The 26,727-nt window shown below is 36.1% G+C and overlaps 1 protein-coding gene across 1 annotated transcript in view; it reads right to left on the reverse strand.

The window, feature by feature from the left end:
- The window catches only part of LOC113229741 (Kv channel-interacting protein 1-like), a 234,984-nt gene that overhangs the window by 121,913 nt on the left and 86,344 nt on the right, over positions 1–26,727 (reverse strand). The window contains exon 3 of the mRNA XM_026463424.1: positions 21,829–21,849. Coding sequence (XP_026319209.1) covers positions 21,829–21,849 — 21 coding nt within the window. The remainder of the gene's footprint in view (positions 1–21,828; positions 21,850–26,727) is intronic.

Consider the following 26,727-nt stretch of genomic DNA (forward strand, 5'->3'; position numbering starts at 1 on the left):
TTACGTAAAGCTGTCGATTCGCTAAGATGAAGCTACCAAAGAATATTAAGATTATAATATAGATTTTAAAGAATGTTATGTTTTACTACATTATTATTATTATTAATGGTTAATAATATATATTAATAATAACAAATTAGTGGAGTCATTTCATAAAAAATAAAAAATAAATAAATGCCCTGAAACGTGATAATATTAATTAAAAGTCAGTCTTGCAAATCTTAAAGCGACATCTCTTGTCAAACTCTGGTAGCTGTAAAGGTCCCTGGTTGATTGAAGAAAAACTTTCATAGATTTTTCACTGTTGGCTCCACGGTAAAAAAGCCATTGAATACAAAAAACCAAAATTCTGTAACAAATGCATAGAGAAATTCGTGAGATCTGCTGACTCAATGTAATAGGGGTTAAAGTATGAAATTGCCGATTTGTACTGAAAATCTAAATTGTTTATTTTTTAAATTTTTAACAAATTTATTTAATCAAAATTGTTGCCATTATTATCTATACATTGCTGCCATCTAATGGGAAGGTTATTAATGCCTTTGCGATAGAACTCCGACGATCTAGACTGCACAAACTGTGTGAAAGCATTTTGTACTGCCTCCTGGGAAGAAAACTTCTTGTCACGTAGATAATTGTCCAAATCACAAAAAAAATGGTAGTCCGTTGGAGCAAGGTCTGGTGAATACGGAGGATGACGAATGGTTTCTAACTGCCGTTCCTGAAGGGTCAAAATGGTTTCTCGTGCTGTGTGAGGTCTCGCGTTGTCGTGGAGCAATAATGGTGAAGATCGATTCATGAGTCGGGGCTGTTTTACTGCTGGTTTTGTCAACATGGTTCGGAGTTCGGCACAATAGACATCTGCCGTTATTGCTTGACCAGATCGGAGAAAACTATAGTGAATAACACCATGCTGAGACCACCAAACAGTTACCATTACCTTTTTATTGGTAAGTTTTGCTTTAGGACACTGTTGTGGCATTTGACCTGGGGTCAGCCATTGCATTTTTCTTTTCCGGTTATCATAAAGAATCCACTTTTCATCACATGTTACAATTCGATCCAATATTCCTTCATTTCTGTACCGGTTCAACAAGGCAACACAAGTTTCAACACGCGTTTCTTTCTGCAGATCAGTTAAATCATGAGGCACCCATTTTTCGTATTTTTTTATTTTATTGATTTGACGCAAGTGAGTCAATATTGTGGGTAAGGTAACGTTAAACCATGCCGCTAATTCCTGGGTAGTTTGACTAGGATCGGCTTCCACTATCTCTCTTAATTCAACGTTATTCACCTGTGTGGGCGGTCTTCCTCGTGGCTCGTTCTTTAAGTCGAAATTTCCATCACGAAAGCGTTTAAACCAAAATCGCACGGTGCGTTCATTAGTAGACCTTTCTCCAAACGCAGCATTGATATTGCGGGCTGTTTCTGCCGCGTTAGTTCCGCGTCGGAACTCGTATTCAAAAATCACTCGAATTTTCGCAGTATCCATCTTTCTTGTCTAAGTTGAATAACAAAAACAATTGAAAGTCGATATTCAAATTTTTCAAATTAAAAAAAAAAAATCACAGAAACCATTTGAAAAAAGTTTCATTCGAAAACCTCAAACCATGAAGATTCTATGAAAATTCAAAGAACCTATTGCAATAAAACGGCAATTTCATACTTTAACCCCTAATATTATATAGCTCAGTTGGAAGATCAGTTGCTCTATATTAGCAAAATGGACACAGGTTCGCGACCCGTCAGATTGAAGGATTTTTTTGTTATTGATCTTTGACTGGTTTGACGCGGACACAAACTGAACTGTAACTTTAATGCAATAAAGTCTGTATGTAAAAGCTACCAATTCCTACGTCTTAAGGATCATGGGAGATCATTCATAAAAAACATAGTTCTCAAAATTTTATGTAGGGTAGGTCATATTAATTGGATGTCAATTGGCGTCTTTTCATTTAAGATTCTCAGGATTTTTTTACATGTCAACATGGCTTACCTAGCTAAAAAGGAAATATGATAGTAAAATTATACTTTGTATATTCACAATGAAAATTTTTAGACCAAGGCCTCGGAAAAACAAGTCGTTGAAGTGGAGAAAACCGTGAAAATTTCGCCTGTAAATGAATAACGAGCTACGTCCGGAATTTTATTACCTACCCTCATTAGGCGAAGAGTAATGCCAGTGATGTTTTCTCTATAATATTCAAGAGAATAAAACATAAAATTTATTTTGTGTGCCAGAATATAATCGGCTTGGTTAAGAAAGGAATAAACGTGGAGAAAAAAAAACAAATTTTTTTTTAACATCTCACAACGGAGGAAGTGCAAAAAATGTGTCGTAATCGTAGCAAGTAGAGTTTTTTAAGACAACAAATGACGGATGAACAAGTCTTGCACCTGACCATAACACTGGCGTGCCACTTAGAGATTTAAAACGCTTAGATCAGAGGGACACTGTTACTATCACCGTCACTCTGAGACATAAGTTGACAAGTTCCATGTACCTCCTTGGATCAACTCATTCACAAGGAGCTCTACTGCTACTAAAACTGTATGTGTGCATATAACTGACAGTTACTTAGATATTATGTTTTAAATGATTCATTAGTGTTCCATTATTGCAAAGACCTGTTTTAATCTCTGGAGAATTATTGCCGCTGAGAACTGGGACAGACTGCGCACAATATGGTATTATGACTCGGAAAGTTCTGCCCAAAATAATAGAGATCAAAACAGAGACAAAGGACTTTGTTCCTTTTTTTTGACAAAAAGGTTTAAATAAAGCCAACACGAAGAATAATTCGTTGTAAAGAAGAAAGGGCAAAAGCAATATTTCTTACTTAGTTGATAAACCACATACTGAATTAAGTGAAAGAAATTTATTTTGAAAAGCAATTCTGTTTAGGATTAAAAGATCCGGATTGAATTTGTTTGTATATCGAGTGACGTATGAGCAATTTATTGCGTTTGTTGAGGGGAATGCCAAGTAACGCGGTAGCTTTTGTTTTTACCCGAATGTTTTTGGGGTTAAAGTATTATAGCGTTTTTGTTCGCTACAAACTTTTTATAAAAGTTTGACTGGGTGACGGTTTCCTTTTATGGAGTATAAAAATCCGCTTGCAACTTTTTAGTAGAAATATTTAAGTCCTTTATATCGTCAAACTTCGAAGACATTACAAAGTAATGTCGTTCACTGCCTTTACTCACAATTAGTTCAATGCGTGGTAATGTAATATACTAAACTGCCTCTGTGGCCGAATGGTTACCATGCCATCTCCACGCCGAGCATTGAAGAACTGAAGGACTTTCCTGGCTTTGACAGATTTTATGTCCTCTGGTTGTGGCATGTGTCTTCCCAGTATGAAGCTTCGTACGCCCATCAGGGGTAGCACTTGGTGAGAATATGAACAGGAGTTTCATTCGTCTCGTGGCAGAATCTACACTCTCTATTCTTTCTCTGCCCAATATTTGGATATCTTTGTCAGACGCACTATAGTTTCAGATGAACTATTGAAACTTTTGAACTATTGAACTTTTTGTTTGAATAAACATTGAAGCAAAAAGTTAACAATAAATCCCACATATTGCGAAATATAATATGCACAAAATTAAAACTTCCTTGAACAAATTATTTGGCTCTAGTTTCAACTAAGTATGTTGCCTTGGCTACAAGAATACTTATGCAATATTTAGTTACTTTAAAAAGGAAATCCAACAAATTAAGTAAACTATTCACTGAATTGGAGCTAGTTTTTCTGAAACGGGAATCATTTACTAGAGCTATTGAAAGGAAATAAAGTTCAACCTTATTACACAGAAAGTAAGATTACTTGTTAAGTGCCTCAGTGGCCGAACGGTTACCACGGCTGGACTGCCGCGCAGAGGTACCGGGTTCGATTCTCGGACCGGAAGAAATATTTGTATGGCCTACATTTATTTCTCTCGTGAGTTCGGTATAATTTGTGATTGTTTATGTGTGTAAATCGTAAAGTCATAAATATAGTCGTATAATCGTATAGTCGTCAAGTCAAACATAGTTCAAGTTCTTAATCAGACTATAAGTCAAATTTCATGAGAGAAAGTGGGCCAAACTCCGATGCAGATCATTAGTCGACAATTACACAGAGTTCAAGCCAAAGATGAATGTACAAAGTTGGTCTGTTCGTCAAATCCGGTTAATTTAGTCGCTTTTACAACTTGCGCTACCTTATTCCGGTCTGCTCGGGAGTGAATTCAAATGAAGGCCAGAATTTCTATGAAGAACAGTACACACGTTAATTTAGGAAGACAGAGAGTCTTGAAGAACAATAGAGTGCAAACAAAATCCTGTTAAAATTTAACATACATGGTTGCATTAGTATGAATACTTATATAACAGGTGTTCTACATAATAAAGCTGGTAAAATTAATAGAAACAATTATATTTTGTTATAATTATTAATACAAAGATATTTTGTTATTAACACTTAGAAAAAAGTCTTTCGATCCGGCTGGATTCGAACTGACGTCTTCTAGCAAACCGTACGGACGCTATGCCAACTCAGCCAGCGGACCTTGTATTTGCGGCCTTTGTATTTGGTTTTCAACGATTCTTTTGCCGTAGCGCTATCTATGAGAAAACTATGAAAGTATTTCGTCACCCAATTAGGTAACTTTACAGGTACCAGCCCTTCTTCCTTTTTTTAAGTGTTCGATCTATGTATTAATAATTATAACAAACTAGTGGAGTAATTTCTCAAAAAATAATTGAATATTCATTCAATACAAATTTAATATTTCTATTTTCAACATCTGCAACATCACGACGATCCATATTCAACTGTCAGCCTTCTATTGGACAATTCGTATAATAAATCACTTTGATATATTGGTCATTTTAATGCTATGGATCGGAGGGATAATATAATCAATAGAGATATTATGCACACTTGATTTTGATGAGACTGCACTTGGATTTACGTGTGTGAGGCTCTATGTTTCTTGGAGATATTGATACACTAGGAAAGCTAAAAGCTAGCTAACTTGCTGGTACAGTAGCAAATTGACCAACATCCTACTGATGTGTTCCTTTATTTTGAAAATAGTAATTTGAATAATAAAATGGTGCGCATTTCACTTCCATCTCACCTGATGGAAGTGACAATGAGGTCGACGGTGTAGTGTACACACCTAAATAATGCCTATTCACTCTCAAAAAGCCCAATTTATAGCGTAAGGGAAAAAGTTTGCAGGCAGGAACTTCCACTCCTTAGTCGTTCGCCATATAAATGTGGAAGCGAAACGATTTGTGCGAAGAGAATCAGATATAGGGTGGAACCCCAGCCTGTGTTTAGTCCTCCGATGATGGAAAGGGGAAGGCGGAATTAAATCATGCAATTCCATCGCACACTTTCCTGTCAAATAATTTTAATGATGAACGGGACAGAAGTTGCATACCACTCAAATTTTTAAATCACAAATATCAGAGAAGTAAAGCCCATGCACCCGTCAACCTGAGACATAAGTTGATAAGCATTGTAATTTCAGTAGCACTCTTACTCTTCGAAACCAGAAGGCAGTAATGCTCACGTTACTGCTTGGAAGAAATCAATAACAAGGAACGCCACTGCTATTAAATTATTATTATTAATACACATCTCATTCTGTGCATGAATTTGAAAATAATGGTGCTTTGTTAGAAACTGCATAGTAAGTGAAATTCAAATCTATGTTCCAATTTAAAGAGTTCAGAGGGCAAGTTATACTAAAAACAGTACAAATCTCACACGGATTCGATGAACCTTTCGTGCGAATGTTCTTATTGCAAATTTGAAAAGAATCAAACTCACACTAGTGTAAGTTTTCCCGTTCCAACAGGACAAACTCAATTCCTGTTTGTCGCGGAAGGGATTTATTTCAATGCTGTAAGAAACTTGTCTAAACTTACTCAATGCTTCCTTGAGTCTCTTTGATAATATTTATAAAGGAACAAAGTTTATTTTCCGGAGTTAGTGCTAAAGTCGCTGTTTTTTTCTCATTTGCCTAAGCTTATAGTAACATTTACAGTACATTATTACAGAGGCCGGGAAGTAAGGGATCGCTGGACGAGTATGAGTTAAGCGACGAAGGACGAGCGACAGGCCTTGTATTAATACGAGTCAAGAAATTTTTGTCAAACAATTTGAGGAATTAATAAAAGACTAAAGAGAGGAAGTTGTATGATACAAAAAGTAAAAAAATATTAATATTAAAAGTAATATTTGACGTGTTAGGACAATTGCTAAAAGAAAATGTTATTGTTTTTCCAGGCACATTAATAATATTAGTCTGCTGAACTTTTGATGACGAGTTTGAATGTGTATCTATTGTTGTATTTTCGTTATCGCTCTTCTCACTAGCACTAATTTTTGCGACCAAAACACAAAAATACGAAAAAAAAGTAACTATAGTAGAACACTTTAGTTCAAATGTTACCGCCATTTTCTTTCTTTTTTTTTAAATTTATTAAGGCTTAGGCAAAGCCATCAGCCTAAACATGAAGTTTAATTATGTTTCTGTAAATATGGCCGCCACAAACAGGATAGGCAATTTGAGGCGGCGTGCTTGGATTGACTCGGGATTCTTTAGAACGGACCGATACGGGTATTTTAGTTCGAGATTCGTATAATTTCGCGTTTTAATCTTCGTTTAAGGCACAATAGCACTATCCTATTCCACTTTAAACTAGATTTCACGAAATAATTGAAAGTCAAAATAAAAACGACACTTTTTCCTCCAAAAGGTCCAGAGCGAATGATTTTTCTTTTTTTTTTTAAGTAAGCGGTACAGGCATAAGAGGTATTGATAATTATCGTAAATAATTAATTCATAAGAACACTGGACAGTTGGCTGTATGAGTTTTTCTTCTGCCTGTTTACATAGTTCATTATTAATAGGTAGACTTCAAAGTTTAGAGAAGACGGCAGTAATGGATTTTTATACATACTTTGCAGGCCTTGGCCGGGAAGAAGTCGCATGGTCCATAAACGTTAAACTTGCCGTGTTCGTTTTTTGAAAGTAATGCAAACATTGCCGAGCATGTTTGAGAAAAATATAATCTATGCTGCTGTTGCGGTTGGTGATTGTTTGTAGTATGTCGCAATAAAGCCCATAGCCACGTCTAACTTCAACCTCGGCTGAGAGTTGATGGTTTGGTTTTGAAAAGCTGAACAAAGAATTTAGCTCGCTTGCTCGCAAATCTGAAGCATGAAGTGGTTAGTTTATTAAACGACCACAACCTTTTTTGCTGTTGTAAATTGTTATTTACTTTATTTCGTGACCATTGAATATTTTCTCTTCTTAAACTGTTTTGTACTTTATAATTTAGAAATGTAATAAATAAAATATCAGTACAGTTTACTATAAAATTCACGGACTTACAATAATTGCCAAGTTTTATTGAAATCGGTTAACAGAAAGTGCGCGAAACCGGTTTCATTTCTAGTTTGACACCCTTAGAGGTGGAATATTTTCTTCAAATTTAAATTGGACCAATACTGAAGTACCAGTCTTTCCAACAAAAAGAATCATCAAAGTCGGTTGACAAATCCGGAGTTATCGCGTAACATACATACAAAAAAATACAGACGAATTGGGAATCTCCTAATTTTTTTGAAGATGGTTAAAAATCGAGTCTAGGTTAAAAAGAGTCAATAGACTAGATCTGTTTTTTATTTATTTATAATATACATCGCCTATAATAAGTAAAAAATCGACTCATCCGTAGAACAAAGATCTATGTGCAAGACTACTTGTTCTCAGGACATAGTACATTTCGGTCGTTCTTCTTCGCTGTGGATGTCAGATCGACCGTTATTCGATTTTATATTTCCGAAACGAAATAAGATATATAAGTGATCAAAACACCTTTACATAGGCTTTAGTTGCAATAACGAAATTCTTCTCGTAACGTATTTGTTCTCTTCTCGCTATATAATCACATCGGACTCTGTTCTTCGGATGAGTCGAAATACATAAAACCTTGCCGCACAAACCTATTACAGATATGTATTGTATGCTACGTATCATATTGTCAATAATAAACACAAAAATGACTTTAAGATATTCCGATACTTTCCATCCGTTCAAAAAGATGTTCTTTCTGTCATAAATATTATACGGTATGTTCAATACCTAGTAGATTATTCTAGTTAGTGGTTTTCATACCTTTACAAATATCTGTTATATACTTCATTGTAATTCTTTTTACATATATTACCTGTGCAAACATAATTATACTCAACGTAGTATTTGTTGAGAAACTTTTAAGTTATCTATTTTTCTATGATATTTTTCTTTTCCTAGCGATAAAGAATCACCTACGCACTTTGCCCTACTCGCATCAGTGTTGTTACTAAAATGTTCTCGGATCGCAAGAAATAATTCATCTCGTCAACTGCAGAGGGTGAGATTGCCAGCGTCTGAAAAATTAGCTCCAATGGGCGTAACTCGAACTGGGGTACGAATTATGGACTAATTTATTAACACGTGCTAATTGTTACAATTATTTGTTACTTTAGCGTTTAATGTAGTGGAATCTACTTTTTGTTCAGATAATGTCGTTTTGAAACAAATCCAAGTTCTCTACTCAATAGTGATAAAATTGAGAAAACGCGATTTAAAAATTAAAAAAGTACTGAATGAATCTTATTGCAAATAATGAGATTATTTTTAATTATAAGGAAAATATAAGTGGATAACTAAATATCATAATATTTAGTCAGTAGTTTCCTTTAAGGGCCTTGTGAAATACTTGTTATCTACCTATAAACGAGAATATATTTCTACATTAATGTATTGTGCAAAAAGATTAAATAAATAAAAATAAATTTATTGTTAGTCAGTCGTGACCATGGGATTTGTAAAGGGCCCGAAAAGTTGGTTTGTTTGGAGAAACATATACGCTACCGAAAAAATAGTTTCATTTCCTATGTGTAACAATCGTGACAAATTAAAAAAAATCTTTTTTTTATGATGTCAACGATGGGACCAACAAGTTGTGTCTGGTACTAAGCGATACGCCTATCCATGACTATTGCAGTGCCACTCTGAGCTTTAAATCATCTGAGGGGCACTGTCACTGCGCCCGTCACCCTGAGACATGATTGGACAAGTCCCATGTGCCTGTAATTTCACCAGCATCCTTACCCTTCAAAACAGGAACGCAGTAACCTTTTAGAATTGATTAAGTGATTGGCGAATTCTTCCACTATAATGGCGAATGGCTTAAGAGGGAGCAGAGGAAAAATTTCTAATCTTCGATTTGATTTTAGAGGGGTATATCCACTTTAAAGTTAAAAATAAAATATTGTATGAGTAACTACACGATATATTCAAGCATAGACATTAATCAAAAACATAAAACAATAAAGTTTATTTGATAGATAAAAATCACGAAATGACCTCTAATTTTAACATTTTTTCGATTTATCCTCGAAATGCTACGGGTTATTAGGACAAAAATTAGATAATTAATTATATTTATGCATGATCGACAACTGTCAGTACGGATTTTTTTTAATCCCTTTAGTTTTAGAGTTATTCCACTCAAAACGAATTTGGTACTTTTAATGCGCAAAATTCGACATCTCCTGTCGCATGTCACGCGAACTTCAGGCATATATTTGTTTCACAAATTTGGGCGGAGCTAACGTCAAAACTTTTTTGGCATGCTCCCTCTTAAATCTAAACCACCAAAGAGATCGTACGGCATACTTATATTCGCATTCGAAATTTAAAAAATCTAAGCAAAAACTCGGCTATCGGGAACTTTTAACGGGCAGGTGTACCACAGTCGGTAAACTTGCACAAGATTATTTAGCCTAGTTAGTAAGTCAGCGGTTATTTTCAGAGTGAAAAATACAGAGTTCTTAGGTTTTCGCGATTGTTACACATAGGAAATGAAACTATTTTTCCGGATTTAAATCGCGTACATTTGTTTTTTCAAACAAATTTGTTCGTTTGAAAATAAAACAAATATACGCGATTTAAGTCCGGAAAAATTGTTCATTTGCTATAAAAATATAGAGTTTTAATAAAGCTGTCGAGTCGCTAAGATGAAGATACCGAAGAATAATAAGACTATCATATTGATTTTAATGAATATTGTGTTTTACTACATCATTATTATTATTAATGAAAATTCATTGGTTCTATTCAATAATTTTTAGATTTATGATTTGATGATTTAGATTTCCAATGTGTAAGCAATTGCACAAACCACAGAGCTCAATTTAAGATAATATGGTATATAAGTAATCTTGCTTCCTGTGTATTAAGGTTGAACTTTATTTCCTTTCAATGGCTTTAGCAAATGACTCCCGTTTCAGAAAAACTAGCTCCAACTCGGTAAATATTTTACTTAACTTGTTGGATTTTCATTTTAAAATAACTAAGTATTGCACAAGTTTTCTTGTAGCCAACGCAACATACTTAGTTGAAACTAGAGCCAAGTAACTTGTTCCAGGAAGTTTTAGTTTTGTACATATTATTTAATATCTAGGATTTGATGTTAGCTTTATGTTTGAATAAACTTCAATAGTTAATCTGAAACTATAGTGCGTCTGACAAAAATATCCTTTAGCACATTTTAAATATTGGGAAGAGAGAGAATAGAGAGTGTAGATTCTGCCACGAGGCGGATGAAACTCCTGTTCATATTCTCACCAAGTGCCACCCCCGATGGGCGTACGAAGCTCCATACTGGGAAAACACGTGTCACAACCAGAGGACATACTCGCAAGATCTGTCGGAGTCAGGAAAGTCCTTCAATTCTTCAATGCTGTCGTCGGCCTTGTTTCTGAACTGTAATTAGTGGTTATCACAATAGATCAGTTGATGGTCGCAGTGATGAGAGGCTGCATATGCTCCGAATGAAGCCACTCTAATTAATATTAATAATAATAAGGTATCCTTATACATCTTTGCTTGAAAAGCTGCGGGAAAGTGATTTTTTTCCAAAATATTGACAATTTTTTTATACTTCAATCTAATCAGGATGACCTCGGTGGCCATACGGTTTATATTATGGGTGCTGCATGCGGAGGTCCCGGGTTTGATTTCCAGTAGAACCAATTGGAGAAATTTAATTTTTAAATAAGTTCTGGTCTGGGTGTTCTGGGAAGTACTCCAAAGTTAATTTCGTTACTTTGGTAGCCATAGTACCGGGAATTCCCATGTTTGAGACCAGGTATTTGACGTGGTGGTCTGGCGCAAGTTATTATTATATTATATTAGATTTCTCATAAATGGCGCTACGACTAAAAAGTCGTTGAAAAACCAAATACAAAGATGCGACAACAAGCACATAGAAAAATTCGTGAGGTCCGCTGGATCGTTCCGTGGCTTAGTTGGTATAGCGTCTGCCACGGTATGGTTGAAGACGTCGGTTCGAATCCGGCCGGATCGAAGGAATTTTTTCCGAGTGTTTGCTCTTTGTATTAATAATTATAACATCACATACGTTACTCTGATCCCAAAGTAAGTAGCTAAAGCACTTCATCGTCATCATCACCATCATCAGCCTATCGCTGTCCGCTGCTGGACATAGGCCTCACCCAATGCGCGCCATTTCGCTCGGTCCTCAGCTTGTCGCATCCATTTCCCGCCAGCAACCTTTCGCAGGTCGTCACTCCACCTGGCCGGAGGGCGTAGTGTACGTTTGCCGCGTCGCGGTCTCCACTCTAGAACTCGTTTTCCCCATCGGTTATCGGTTCTTCGACAGATATGGCCAGCCCACTGCCACTTCAGATTGCTTATTGCACTATTGCTATTGTTATGGAAATCGGAAACAACGACGATACCAGAAACACCCAGACCCGAAACAATATGGAAATTAGGTTAGTTTCTACATCGACCTGGCCAGGGATCGAACACGGGACCTCAGAGGTGGCGACACCATGAAAGCCGGTGTGCAATCCACTCGATCACGAAGGCCATCACGGATGTTTACCAATCGTAAATTTCAAATTCGTATTATTTTGACTATAATCGAGAAGTCGGTAAAAACAGAGCTAGTCAATTAAATGACATAATATAATTGTCGTCTACAACCGGCAGATGCCATTAAAACATTAATTACTGTTTTTATGAAAAAAAGCCGTCGAGACTCTCACGAGAAATGTATTAAGGAAAAATAATTTAAAAGTCGTACGCTCAAGATTGGAAAGAATATTACTTTAATATCTACTGTAAGATATTTACATGAAGAAATCTTTGCGACTGCTTTATACGAGATTGGATGGAGAAAATATTTCTCTTTAAAATAAGATGATTAACAAAGTTAGCTGTTTGAAATAGAAATTCTAATTTTATTTTGCACATGAACAAAATAACTAAAGGCGCAGTTTTTGCCGAAATCTCACCATCCATACTCTGCCCTCAGAACGATAAAAGGCACAACTGCTGTATAAAGTACTGTAGTCTAGGCTCTACTCTATGAGTAGAATCACTGGCTGAGTGAATAGGTTTGTAAATAGAATGCTTTGAAAATGAAGTGAGAGAAAAGAATGGAGCATCTTGACATTATTGATGTGTAACCCAACGCCGAAATTATGTGAAAGTACATAAAGTATATTTTGAAGATTATTCCATTTATATATTTTTATTTGTTTGATTAGGATGTGGTCATGGTCTGTCCTTTTAGATAGGTTTTTGGCAGACTAAAGCCATAGCATTTAACTACCTCCGTGGCCGAATGGTTACCATACCGGACTGCCACGCAGAGGTCCCCGGGTTCGATTCCCGGGCCGGGAGAAATATTTGTAGGGCCTACATTTATTTCTCTCGTGAGTTTGGGTGTAATTTGTGGTTGTCTATGTGTGTGTCCATGGTACCGGCGACACAGGGTTTCCCTAGTGCGGGGCTATGTTGAGTGTGTGCGTTATTATTATTATTATTATTATTATTATAGCCTCCTCGGTGGTTACTTGTTGGTAAGATGATAGTTTCCGAGCAGTGTGTGGCTAGCCTGTAGTAAAGGCTGATCACTGATGTAAGTTGCCTATCATAGGTAGAGCACCAGCTAGGGATATTCACCCCTTCAGCTGTGAGGAAGAGGGATGTAGTCTAGGCTCTACTCTATGAGTAGAATCACTGGCTGAGTGAATAGATTTGTAAATAGAATGCTTTGAAAATGAAGTGAGAGAAAAGAATGGAGCATCTTGACATTATTGATTTGTAACCCAACGCCGAAATTATGTGAAAGTACAATAAAGTATATTTTGAAGATTATTCCATTTTATATTCTTAAAAGTACCTCTCGCTACGCATAAGAGCTACCCCTCAGTACAGTACGCATAAGTTGTGCCTTTTTTCGTTACGAGGACAGTCTGTAGTCCTGATGTCGAGTGCCTTAATCACGTACAATAGTTTGATTTTCCTTAACAGTCTAGGAAAACAAGAACCCTCCATGTTTGATACGTATCGCAAAACTATTCGAAGACGTGTTAATTTTCCAAACCGCATCAAACCAGTATAGTGCCATACCGCAAACCTTTTTCCTAGAACAAGCCCGGTAGTGGTATGTATAAAGCCCAGGACAAATCGCGAACGAAGCTAGCTTGGAGCTTGGGCGTGAAGGGAGGCAGAACGGCGTCATATATTACATAGCTAGCGGATCGTTGGGTTAGTTTAGTTAGCTCGGTTGGCTTAGCTCGCGGTGGTAAATAAATATGAAAAGATGCCTCGGCTACGTGAGCTAAGCTTAGCTTCGTTCGTGGTGTGTAATAAGAGTTGAAACTGATACCATCAAACCACATTATCAATTGACTATATCCAATGTTTCACATATCAATGCATAAGTGAATTTCTCGCTCATCTCCCGAAGATTCAAATTACTTGCTGTGATGAAAAACACCGGGAGAATTTATTTTCATAAGTTTATTTTGCTACTTCACATCGTTGAAATAGTCAAAATTTACTGAATAATATGCAGCCAATTTTACTTAGAACTTTTATCTGGGATGGAACAGGGATCAGTTTATTAATACGTGAGACGTACTATGAGTTTCCGGAATGAATAAGAAAAAAATACTATAAACGGTCAGAAATGAATTTATTGTTTCTCAAAATATTCTCTGTTAGCGTTAATGCACTTTTTCATAGGAATGAACCAATTTTGAAAACATTTATGCCACTCCTCCGTGACAATCTCTGAAACATATTTTTTATACTTTTCGATAGCCTCTTCAGGTGATAAAAATCGTTGATAGCGTAACTGGTTTTTAATTTTTGGAAATAAATAAAAGTCACAAGGTGCCTGGTCGGGACTGTACGCGGGATGGCTCATAAGGTCAACGTTGTTCACTTTCAAAAATTCATTTGTCTGTCTGGCCGTGTGAGAACTGGCATTATCGTGGTGCAAGATGATACGATGTCTACGGTAATTTTTACGGAGTTTGTCAATAACTTCCGGCAAGCAAATAGTCGTGTATCAATCACTATTCACGGTACAACGATTCTCCAAAGCAATATTAGCTACGTGTCCAGTTTTGCTAAAAAAAAGAAGCAATCATCCGCTTAGAGGCACTTAGCGCGCCACTTTGGTTGGTTTCGGCTGATCTCGAAAGACCTATACGCTCGATTGCTGCTTTGTTTTGGGGTCGTAACTTTAAATCCATGTTTCGTCACCTATTACTATATCCCACACCAAATTTGACGCCCTTTCGTTGAATCTGGTAAGCATGGCATTGCACCAAGTGGCGCGATCCGTTTTTTGAGCCTCAGTCAAATTGTGTGGGACTGTTTTGATCATACAGCGCACAGCATCGTAGTTTTTGTTGTTCACAGCAGTGGACGGGCGACCATTACGAAATCCGTTACTGAGATTCACACGACCGTGTTTGAATTTTGCAAACCAGCTATAAATAGTCGTCTTGCATGGTGCTTCATCGCCAAAGTCAGTTTGAAGCCGAGCGAAGCTCCGCTAAGCTGTTGAATTACATTTAAAGTCGTAGACAATCATACTACGAGTACGAAAATTTTCACGAGTTAAGTCCATGGTGATGTAGACAACCAATTTCTAAAATGACGCCACTATGTAAAAACAAGTGACGGTCAGATGAAACAAACTGTATTATACAGCCAATGAGTTCCATTTTCAAATGTTGTAATTACTTTTTAAATATTGTTTATGTAAGTGGCCAGTTCCGGCAACTTATAACTTATAAACGGCAATCCCGGGCGTGTCACTCCCTTAACCTGTGCCCTCTAGCCGGGTGTGGTGTCAATGAGTAATGAGCAATTTAATTAGTTGATTTGAGCATATTTACGAAACGGCGAAACTAATTTCGATGCGTTTTTCGGTAATGACGTTAGAATTCATATTTTATTCCAACCCTCAAGTGGAGAAACACCATCATAGGATCATTAAAAAAAAATTGTTTTCATGTTGTAAAAAACTCGGTAACGGAAAATAGGTTAATTTAGTGCTTAGTAAATAATATGTAAATAGGGCAGTAGATAATCTTGATACAGATGTGCCGATTTCAAAGTGTAATATTATGATGAAAGGGAAAGTCATATGAAGCGATGTCGTTCAATTGAAGTGGATTCTACGCTCTATAGAGTGCTCTTTAAGACCAAAGATCGCAGTAAAGGGAGGTCCCTTTACTTCATTCATGGAGGTCATCGAGGTCGATGCCAAGTAAAAAGAAGTGACTGAAGCTGTTTTAGTGCAAACATAAAAAGAGAAAAGTTAAGATGTAAAATTTTTATGTTTCTGGAAGCGACCCGAGGTAGTCTGCAGCTTGACGTCGGGTATAAAAATGTGCGGAAAATGACATGAAAAAGGTTCTGCTATTTTGGAGAAAAATGGAAACCGATGTAAATAACAAGCAGAATGGATAACTAAGTTTAGATTATGTACAGTATGTCATTATAATCATCATCAATCCATTTTATACGTTACACTGCTGGGCACGGGTCTCTTTTCAGGCGCGGGTTTACGCCATGGTCCGCCGCGCTGGTCCCATGCAGGTTTGGGACGTGCAGGTTTCATCACGATATTTTTCTTCACCGAAAAGTTCAAGGTAAATTTCAAATTAAATTTTGTACAACTATTCCGAGCATTTAGAGGTGCGAAGAAGGATTCGAACCCACCCACGGCCCCTGCGGTAGGTCAACCCAATAGGTTATAATAGCTTGCAGTATGTATTACCGTCAAATTTATTTTTAAATGAAAATATCTGAACAAGTATTAAAAATGTATTTGTGATATTTGAATAACATGAAACCTTATTTGATTTTTAATTCGGGACTTAATCACGTATAAAACATATTTTATTTTATTTATCTCGATGTTTCGGACATATTGCAACGTCCATGGTCTCGAAGGGACTGAAGAGGCGGGTGTCAGCATCTTCTAACCATGTGAGTTTTTTTTAAGTACCCGCACTTGATCTTCATTATTTATTTATGCAGTTGAGTTCTCACTAGACAGACACACAACACTCACGACATCCGGCGACTTGTCGGGCGATACTTGATGTCTTTTACACTTGCTGATAACTAGATCCCATGACGGTGAAAGCTTAAAACCATCTTCTCGGTTGAAATTACGGTGTTTTTTAATTTCAATAGCTTCACGTACGATTCTACTATAGTGATGACAGTAGAAAGGATCTTGGGATTATGAAGCTCAATCCAGCAGTGGTTTGATCGTGATTCCAGCAAATGCTCGGCTATTGCGGACTTATTGAGCTGACGGTTCCTAACAGCCGCGATGTGTTCTTTAACTCTTTCCGCTATGGTGCGTTTTGTCTGTCCAATATAGGAACTCCCACAACTGTAATCAAATTTTGTAAACGCCCGGAGATTGAAAGGGGATTACATTCTTAGGTGATCCAGCGTTCATGCCTTACGTGAAAGGAATAACGGAAAAAATCGGTACAGTACTAAAAAAGTACTCTATAAAAACTGTGTTTACGCCGTTATTTAAGGTCACGGGACATGTCAGATCACCTAAGCATGAAATCCCCTTTCAATCTCCGGACATTTACAAGATTGATTGCAGTTGTGGGAGTTCCTATATTGGACAGACAAAACGCAACATAGCGGAAAGAGTTAAAAAACACATCGCGGCTGTTAAGAACCGTCAGCTCAATAAGTCTGCAATAGCCGAGCATTTGCTGGAATCAGGACCAAACCACTGGATTGAGCTTCATAATCCCATGAACCTTTCTACAGAACGTCATCACTATAGTAGAATCGTACGTGAAGCTATTGAAATTAAAAAACACCGTAATTTCAACCGAGAAGATGGTTTTAAGCTTTCATCGTATTGGGATCCAGTAATCAGCAAGTGTAAATGACATCAAGTATCGCCCGACAGGTCGCCGGATGTCGAGAGTGTTGTGTGTCTGTCTATTGAGAACCCTAGTGCACAAATAAATAATGAAGTAATTAGAAATATTCGCGCGGCTAGAAGATGCTGAAACCCGCTTCTTCAGTCCCTTCGAGACCACGGACGTTGCAATATGTCCGAAACGTCGAGGTAAATAAAATAAAATATGTTTTATACGTGATTAAGTCCCAAATAAAAAATCAAATAGTGTGTAAAAATCGTGAAAGTTTAACATGAAACCGTTTGAAGGCGTCTTAAGTCAGACCTCATTTACGGGAGCACTGACATAAAATCACACAAAATTCCATGCAGGGTGTCGCAAAACAGTAACATTAAATTTCAGACGTTCTATAGTCACGGTGTGTAATGTAACTTGGGTTTTCCTGTTTATTTCAAAATTATTTTATTGATCGAAGAAGTGGAATGTTTTTGTCAAGAAACCAACCAATTTAGTGTTCCAAGAAATGGACTTAAAAAAGCCTGAAATATGCTCATTCAGAAGTGTAGAAAAATTATTTCATCTTTGTGGGGTGATGTAACTGTCCGATTTAATCCGTTTCCTTGTTATTATAGTTTGTTCTGAATGAAAACGTTCTACGATCGTTACAGGTACTTACAGGCCCCATGGTCACGGCTGACTGAGATGGTAATCATTAAACAGTTATGCCTAATATTTGCAAACTACCCTATTCTTATTACTGATACAAAAAATATGGAACAAACACAAAGAAAAATTCCTTCGATCCGGCTGGACACTGTGACCAATGTCTATTGCCTCACCGTAGCTAGCGCTCTTATAACTGAGTACAAATCGAGTCCTATTCTTTACATAGCCTTTATGTTAGTTCTGCAATTTAATGTAAGTTCATAAAATGTTAAGTATGGCAAAGTAACGTTAAAAGGTTATCATTATTTATCCTAAGGAGTTGATTAATATGTAGTATGCGAGGGAAGAGATGCTTTAAGTTATTAGTATTTGAAATGATTTTACGTAACCCCGAATGTATTTCACAAAGTTTCTGTAGAAAATTGGCCAGTTTTCTTGGGCTCAGCTTAGTAGAAGAGAATTTGCTTAATAAACCGTTGGTGTGAAAATTTCAGTTAACGCCCAAAGATTCCAATGGTAAGATAAAGGCGGTGAGGAGCCATTATTCTTTAATATCAAGGAAAAACCAAAGTACAATTTGTATTTTCGCAAATAACAAAGTTTGGGCATGGAACGGAATTACTTTGTTGAAAAAAATATGAGGCCACTTTTTAAGCTGGTAGAGTGTTTTAAAACTTGCTACGTTTCTTTTATTTGGGATTTTCGTTAGCGTGGTTTGTTCGTCCTGTAGACGTAGTTATTTATGGGCATTATATTTTTGCTCCAGGCCGTTGTACAGCATACAATTACCGTTGTATTTTATATTACGAATACAACATACATATAATTATCTTGGACATCGTCCGCTCGTAAAGATAATTTCTTAATAAAATGTCGACTTGAAATTAAATATTTATTTATTTTATTTATAGTTTTATTTATCCAATTCGTGACTGTCAGTGACTTTTTAAGTATGGCCAGTTCGTTTCTACTTCAGCGATAATACCTGATTTATAACATCAATTGCCTCAGAAATTAAATACGGAATCTACAAGTAATAAAAGCTCTTTGAGCTTATTAAAATTATGAACATTACTGCACTGTTTACTGAGCTACCAAAAACTTTGTGCAAGTAAAAATAAGCAAACAATCGAATGAAATGCTGAAAGTTCCGAAAAACCTTGCTGACGTAATACTACTCTACTAATATAAATTATATTTTACCAAAAACTATCATTAGCCGTTATATCGCAAATCATCTCGTTGTTGTCGGCGCCTGTGTGTGTCCTTGTAATGCGACAAGTGTGGTTAAGCTTGCCCCCGTGGCATGCTGCCGCGATAAAGCTATTATATCTATATTTAGTTGTTCAATTCGACTGATAAAACGCCATTTTAAAATTTTATCACAATAGCTAACATAGCGAGTATCGTGACGTCATATTGATGTCACATCGGAATCGCCGTGACAAATGACTGCAAAAGAATATCGCAGTGCCAAACATGTCCGCAAGGTGACAGCTGATTTTAAAATATTTTGATAGTTTTGCATAGTAATTTTATCAACGTAAAAATTGACCGTGACAAACAAGATGAAAGGAAACTGAAAGTATATTTTTCTTTCGTCGTTTTCGCCGCGGTGATTAAACGACAAAGATAGTATCAAAATGTATAACAATAGTTCATTACCAAATAAACAAAAGAACGAATGACTCTAATGAGGTATTTTACCGATTCAATATTCGTAATAAAAAACAAATTTTAATACTGGCAACATGTCTTTAACAAGTGAAATAAATATGTCACGGGGAGGTTTATCAAACGTTGCATGTGATAAATACTGCCATGTTGCGGCCCCAAACCGATTCTGATTCGATAAGTGTGGTGAGTCCCGAAGTATGTATGTATCTTATTATGCACTGCTCTAAACTGAAACAGCGATTATAAAAGCGTATAATTTATTCGAAATGTTCCAGTCAACCTTAAGCAGCAAAAATCTTCTCGAACAATAAGCAATAAACATGTTTTGTTCAGAATTAAGTTCAATCATAAGTTACGGTTATAAAACCGAAAATTGCGGCATAGGACAACTTCGATGTAATGTCTTTCTGTGGAATCTTCCGACTTTAATTAATTTATAAGCCTACGACGTGGGTACTTTAATGACATTGACCATAAATCTATTACATTCTATTAATTAATTTATTCTACAAAACGTCTCACCATTGGGATCCTACTTTCAGGAAGATTTATTTTAGTGCTTTTAATGTCTTGGGTTTTTTTTAATAAAATTCTGTAAGTTGATACGTATAGAGTCAACATAAAATATGTAAGTGACGGGACGAACAAGTGGTAAGCGCCTGTCCGTAACAGTTGCAGTGCCACTTAGAGATTTAAATCGCAAAAATCTCAGGGGCACTGCCATTGCGCCCGTCACCCTAAGACATAAAGTTAACAAGTCCCATGTGCGTGTAATTTCACCAGCCTTACCCTTCAAAATCGGAACGCAGTGATGCAGGTATTACTGCTTGGTAGCAGATTTAAGTAATGTGGCAGTACTGCCCTGGACGAACTCTTTCATAAGGAGCTCTACTGCTACTTCATAATTATATTTAGAAATATATGTAATTCGAAGTAAGTGGTACTATGTTTTAGTTACAAATATTGTCATTTTTGTTGATTGATGGTGTTGGATTGAACATCCAGATAAATCGATTAATAAATTATATGGCGTAATAATCTCAGTACTCTCAGAGTACTAAAAAACCGACCTCAAAAGTCATTCATCCCTTAGTTTGCCACCCTTAGAGGTGGAATATTTTCTTCAAAATTAAATGGGACCACTTCTGAGGTGCCCTCTTTCCAAAAAAAAGAATCATCACAGTCGGTTCACAAATCCGGAGTCATAGCGTAACATACATACAAAAAAATCATAATTGAATTGAGAATCTCCTCCATTTTTTGAAGTCGGTTAAGAATATGTTTTGCAGTAATTATGTTTTGAAATAAACATAAAACAGATTAAAAATTCTGAGAATCTTAATTACAATTGGAAAAAAATCAAATACTTAAATATATTTTTTTTAAACATGGGTACTTACGTTTCAATCCTTTCGATGTGTACCTAATTCAAAAGCTAAAAATCTAGTAAATTCACGCACAATATTACTAAATTTTGAAGTAGAGATGACGAATGGCAATTCGCCTACAAAATGTAAATGTGTGTGTGAGGTCTTTAACCGCTACTTTCAACATGCTACATTTTTACGACTTTTTGATATATGTAAGAAAAATATGGTTCAAACGTTTGGTGAAAGTGATGTGATCATCTCAAATTGCTACTTTTACATGCCAAAAGTTCTAGTGTCTTTGAATAAGAGTTTTATCTAAAATCTTAGTAAAGCTAAAATACATTTCGTTGCAAAAGAGTTGTACGTGTCGACATTATTATGAAAATCGTTATATTGTACAGATTAGCAAACTTTTTTGCAACCAACGGCAGTAGATTGAAATCTAATTTGGTGTTATGTGTTCTACAATAGGTAGTTGAAGTAGTGGTCTATTTTGGAACTACTTGAAATAGTGTGGTAGGTTAGGTTTGAAAATATGTTTGAATTTGGAATAATTTGATTGGAAATTTAATGGCTATGTTTAAATGCGACTTTTCGAGACAAACTGGCAATTCCTTTGTTTATAATTAAAAAAATCACGGTATTCCAACTTGAACGTCATTGGTTGTACTTTAAAAAAAGTTAAACATTCTATATTCGAATGGATTGGAATTCTTCATATTACCAGTTTGAACCCCGAAAATCCCGTTTCTAATGGAATTTTGATCTAAGAAAGTCTAAGTACATGCCAAGTTTTGTACTCTTTAGCTTACTTTCGGACTGCGCTGTGAGACCTGAGAAAATAGCAACTGATTAGTAGAGTAATATTGAATAAGTTATCTAGGTTACCTAGTTAGGAAATCTAGATGGAGTATTCTGTGAATAGAAATGTAGCGGAGAGTTGAGTAACAGAAAAAATAAATTGAGTAAATTATGTTGCGAATAAATAGTAGAAAAAGTGTTCCATTTTTAAAATACACTGAGCTATTTTCGTTACAAATGTAAAAACATAAAATGGCCAGAATGATGTGATTTGTAAATCAAAGGGTTTTAATATTATGTTTATAAAATATGACGATGTTTCGCTACCATAGTATTTAATGATTTTTTTGTGAAATTACTTCATTAGTTTGTTATAATTATTAATAGAAAGATCGAAAGACTAATAAAATTCTTTCGATTTGGCTAGATTTGAACCAGCGCCTTCAGCATGACGTGGCTGACGCGCGTAACGGGTTTTGTTTGTCTGTGAAATAAGTGAAATCAATCTCATTCACATAATGTTTCTAACTATAATAAATTTAATGTTTCTATTAAAAATCTATTTTCATGGATAACTTTGGAAAATCATCGAGTAAACCTAACATTTACATCAACAAACTCTTAAGGCTCTTTATCTTGAAAACTTATGCATGCATTGTTGATGTTAAGCGTGAAAAAGATACGATTTTTCGAAACAGAGACTTTTTTGAGTAAATAAACGCATCTGTATTCTGGTATGAAGGGAGAATAGACCGTAAATTTATTAGAAACATCAGTCAAGCGCCTATCGCCCGTGGTGAATAACCGGTGGGCAACCGGTGAAATATTATAAGGATAACAATGAAATAAGAAATATTGATGGATGCATGCGTAATCAATCACACGACTGTGGGATTCTGAGTGAATGTCTTGGAGTGTTATTGCTTTGGGGATATGTCAAATCGTATAAGTAATCCATAATATGACTAAGTAACTCGTGTAATTTGTTTTTCTAGAAAAAGATAAACAATAAAATCGAGAGACAAAAATAACAGCAGTTATTTAAGGATTCTTTATTTGATTATTCCATACTGTATATGAAATACTATGGTAGGTGGATTGATAGTATAATAGTTAATGTTTAAGGCGTATTTCTTATACATACGAACAGGCAAACATCACACTCGACTGTAAATAATCTATGGTCTAAAGATTACGACGGTAAGCTCGAATCTATACTTTATAGTATAACGACATAATGTTGCGTTTTCCTGTATAAGAATATAGAAGTTTTAAATGTATTTTACACCAAAAGCTCTGTGGCACCCTTTGTATCCGTGTCTTATCGCGCTTAACTGGGTTTCCTTTATACACCACTTTGAACCTCGATGCTTGTCAGAATGGGTCACAACCTATTATTAATCTAATAATTATGTTAAGAATACAGTTTCCATATTTTAGAAAATGCTTTTTAAACGTAAACAATAAAAATGTCTTTGAATGTGTGAATTTAAATGAGAATTATAGTCGCGCAACAAAGTAACATAATTATCGATGCCTTACTTTCTGTAACTTGTATCTTATAAAGAGTGATTTTTCAGGAAATGGCAAAACTTTCTATTTATTTTAAATTTCAAAGCTTTTAATTTGAAATAAGAATAGCTAAAAGCCAGTGTGCGAATATGAATGAAATGTGATGTGAAATCAACCTGCAATATTTTTATATACAAATATTTTTTCGCAATTCAGTAATTTGTGCTTTACGATAGGAGTTCGAGAAAGTAAGGTGAGAATATCGCATCCCTGGTGTAATAAGGCCATGTCTGCAAAATCGCAAATTTTAGAACAGACGTTTAAAGTTCTACAAATGAAATTAGTCGATGATTTTTTTATTTTTAAATAGGAGTTATTAAATTTCACATATCCGTAATTTGCATCATGAAGTTTGTATGCAAGACAGCTCTTCACAAGGTTCTAGTGTGCAAGCTCATACAATCAAGATCCGTGTCTACAAAACTGTAATTAGACCGGTCTTTAAAAAAAAAAGATTTCCTACACGTTCCTCATTTATTTTATAATTGCATTGTATTGCTAGGTTTATTTCTCTAGGTGTAAGTAGTGGTTGTCTATGTGTGTGCCCAAGGCACCCGCGACACAGGGTTTCCTTAGTGCGTGGCTATAAAAAAAAATCATTATAATCATTCATAATAACTAATTTTATTTATCATTTCCACACTGCTTTTTCATGTAACAAATAAAAATTTGAGTCATGATTTACTTTCGTAAAATATTACTTTAAGTCGCTCTCTTATAATGTTTTCCAAATTTACGTCAGACGTTTTATCTTTCCAGGGTCGACATACAACAGTCATTATTTTTTCCATTTTTTCATGACGACCTTGATAGGTCAAAGGTTTACATTAGGGCATTGATTGAGGAGGTCTCGGGTTCGATTTCCGGTACGACTAATACCGGAAACCAACTTTTCTAAATTGATTGTGATGTTCTGGGTAATGCCCCGGATCGAATCCCGTTGGTCTGATACTACCTAGTTATAGTAGTGGTAGCTTATACCAACAAACTAAATAAAAAAATAACTTTTTATAATTCTAAATAACGTTCTAGCATATGGAGTTCAATATTTGGTAGCATCAGATCATGGTTTTAGTTTCATAGAAGAAACGGTTACTTCGTAAAAATAACGATCTCCGTGATCGAGTGGTTAGCTCACCGGTTCTCATGGAGTCCCTATCTCGTGCCGGGTCAATGTAGACATAGTTTGTCTACATTGACCTTTACCTTGATCTTTTCTGTATATTGTCTCGAGTCTGGGTGCTTGCGGTACCGTGTTGTTCCCTGTTTCCATAACACAAGTGTGTTAGTTACTTACGAGTACTTTGGGATCGGCGCGACGTATGTGACGTCTAATATTTATTTATTTGTAACAATTTAAGTTAAAACTGAAGTTTTGTAACCTACCGTGTGACGCACGCATCTCGCGAACCTACCGTGAGACGCAGTTCTGGCATTCTGCGAGGAGGTCATGATGCAGAAGGAGGCGGCGGAAAGGGAAAGGGAAGATACAGCCCCTGTCCCGATTCGCCGTTGAGAGTGGGTCGCAGAAGGAGAGGCTATGGTTCTCCAGCTGCCGACATAGGTGGGTAACGAAACGTGGGTCGACATGGCGGCGTATGTATTCCACGTCTGCCTCTCAAGACGGGGAGATAAGAACTCTCCCCGAAAAGTGAGTTGGGGTTCGGTGCTCAGTCGGACCAATCACCGTCGGAGTCAGGTTTTAGTCGGTAGGAGTCCGACATAACCCTTCGCCTCCTCTGGGCGGAGGGTATTCGTTTCCTGACGTTAAAAAAGTCTCCGTCACTCGCTCAAGGATACGCGGTAAGTGCCTACCGCTGAGTGTACCGACGTCGGCACAAGCGTTCATACAAATCTTTCATTTATGAGCATTCGGCTCCGCACGACTGCTTATGGCGGGCAACGTTATTTTTACTTCTCTGAGCGCGTGCTTAGGTTCCTTTTTCCTCGTAGTGAGAGCCTGATGTCATTAGTTAGATTTAGTAGATTATTATAGCGTAGATGTTTTTGATTTTGTATGAGAGTGTCGTATAGAGCCTGGATACTATTTTACAACTCTTCTGAGTTTGAATTAGATGCTTTTCTTTTTTTTTATACTCCTATTTATTGACGAATGATGAATGTGTGAACATAATGTTGTTCGTTACAACGCGAAAGTTTCACAAATAAACCGTGTTTGAACCAGTATGAGCTGGTTTATATCGTACGGGATTTATGTGCCGTTTTATTGCTTGTTCGAAACTTTCCGACACAAATACGGAACCCCGAATATGGTGTTGGTAATGGAGCGAAATGGGTTCATATTGGACATAATGCGTATGTTACTGTAAAGTGTCCGTAGGCAAAGTTTTATAGGCTAAGGAGATTTATGAAGGTGTTTGAAATGTATAGCATGCTCCTCTGCCTTACAGAGGTCCCGGGTTCGATACCTGGTCCGGGAGAAATATTTGTTTGGCCTACATTTATTTCTGTCGTGAGTTTGGGTATAAAATGTGGTTGGCTATGTGTCCAAGTACCTAGTACGGGGCTCTAAGTGTGTCGTTATTTATATATGGATTAAATATATATTGGATTAATGTTATTTAGTATAGGTCGCAAAATCAAATAAAACGTATTAGAACTGAAAACGAAATAGACGCAAGATCGATGTCATAGGAAATATTATTTTTATATTATGTCAAAATATATTGCAATGGAAACATTAATGCACGTTGGTATGTCACTATTTAAAGTACGTGTAGAACCTTCTCAATAAAAATACATAAATAAATAAAAATATTCAGGTTTTTAAAGGTAAGTTCTTCTTTTATTCTTATTACTGAAAAGGCACATCTTGACAAAAAGAGAATCTAACACAAATAAAACTCTGCCCGTCACCTTACACCTTCTCTGTTCTATGACTCATTCATTTCTTTTCCTCTCATTATTCTTTCTTGTCGAAAAGTTACATTCCTAATTAATGAATTTTGGCCACGTCACTAGATGTAAAATTTTCTACACTCATGAAAATGTATTAAAGAATAAAAGTCGTCACGAATATAAACAAAAATATGTAAAAAATGTGTAACATAAACCAAAATGTACATCGGTAAAGAGAAAAGGCAAAAGTTTAATTAGCCATGTAGGGTACCTAACCGGAGCTAATTTTAAAGGCTCAAAGCGACTCTTAAACAAAAAGCACGACGAGAAAGTAACGAATTACAGGATTACTGTTTCGTCAAAAATGTACTCCGATTGCTACGAAACCTGGGCAGATTGACGCATAAAAAACATCCTAATTGTTGATGTATATGACGGCGGCGTCATCGTACGCTTTCTCTTACGACGCAAAACTGTAA

The sequence above is a fragment of the Hyposmocoma kahamanoa genome, unplaced genomic scaffold (genome assembly GCF_003589595.1).
Source record: "Hyposmocoma kahamanoa isolate Upper Pololo Valley unplaced genomic scaffold, ASM358959v1 62, whole genome shotgun sequence".
In the NCBI taxonomy this organism is placed as follows: Eukaryota; Metazoa; Arthropoda; class Insecta; order Lepidoptera; family Cosmopterigidae; genus Hyposmocoma; species Hyposmocoma kahamanoa.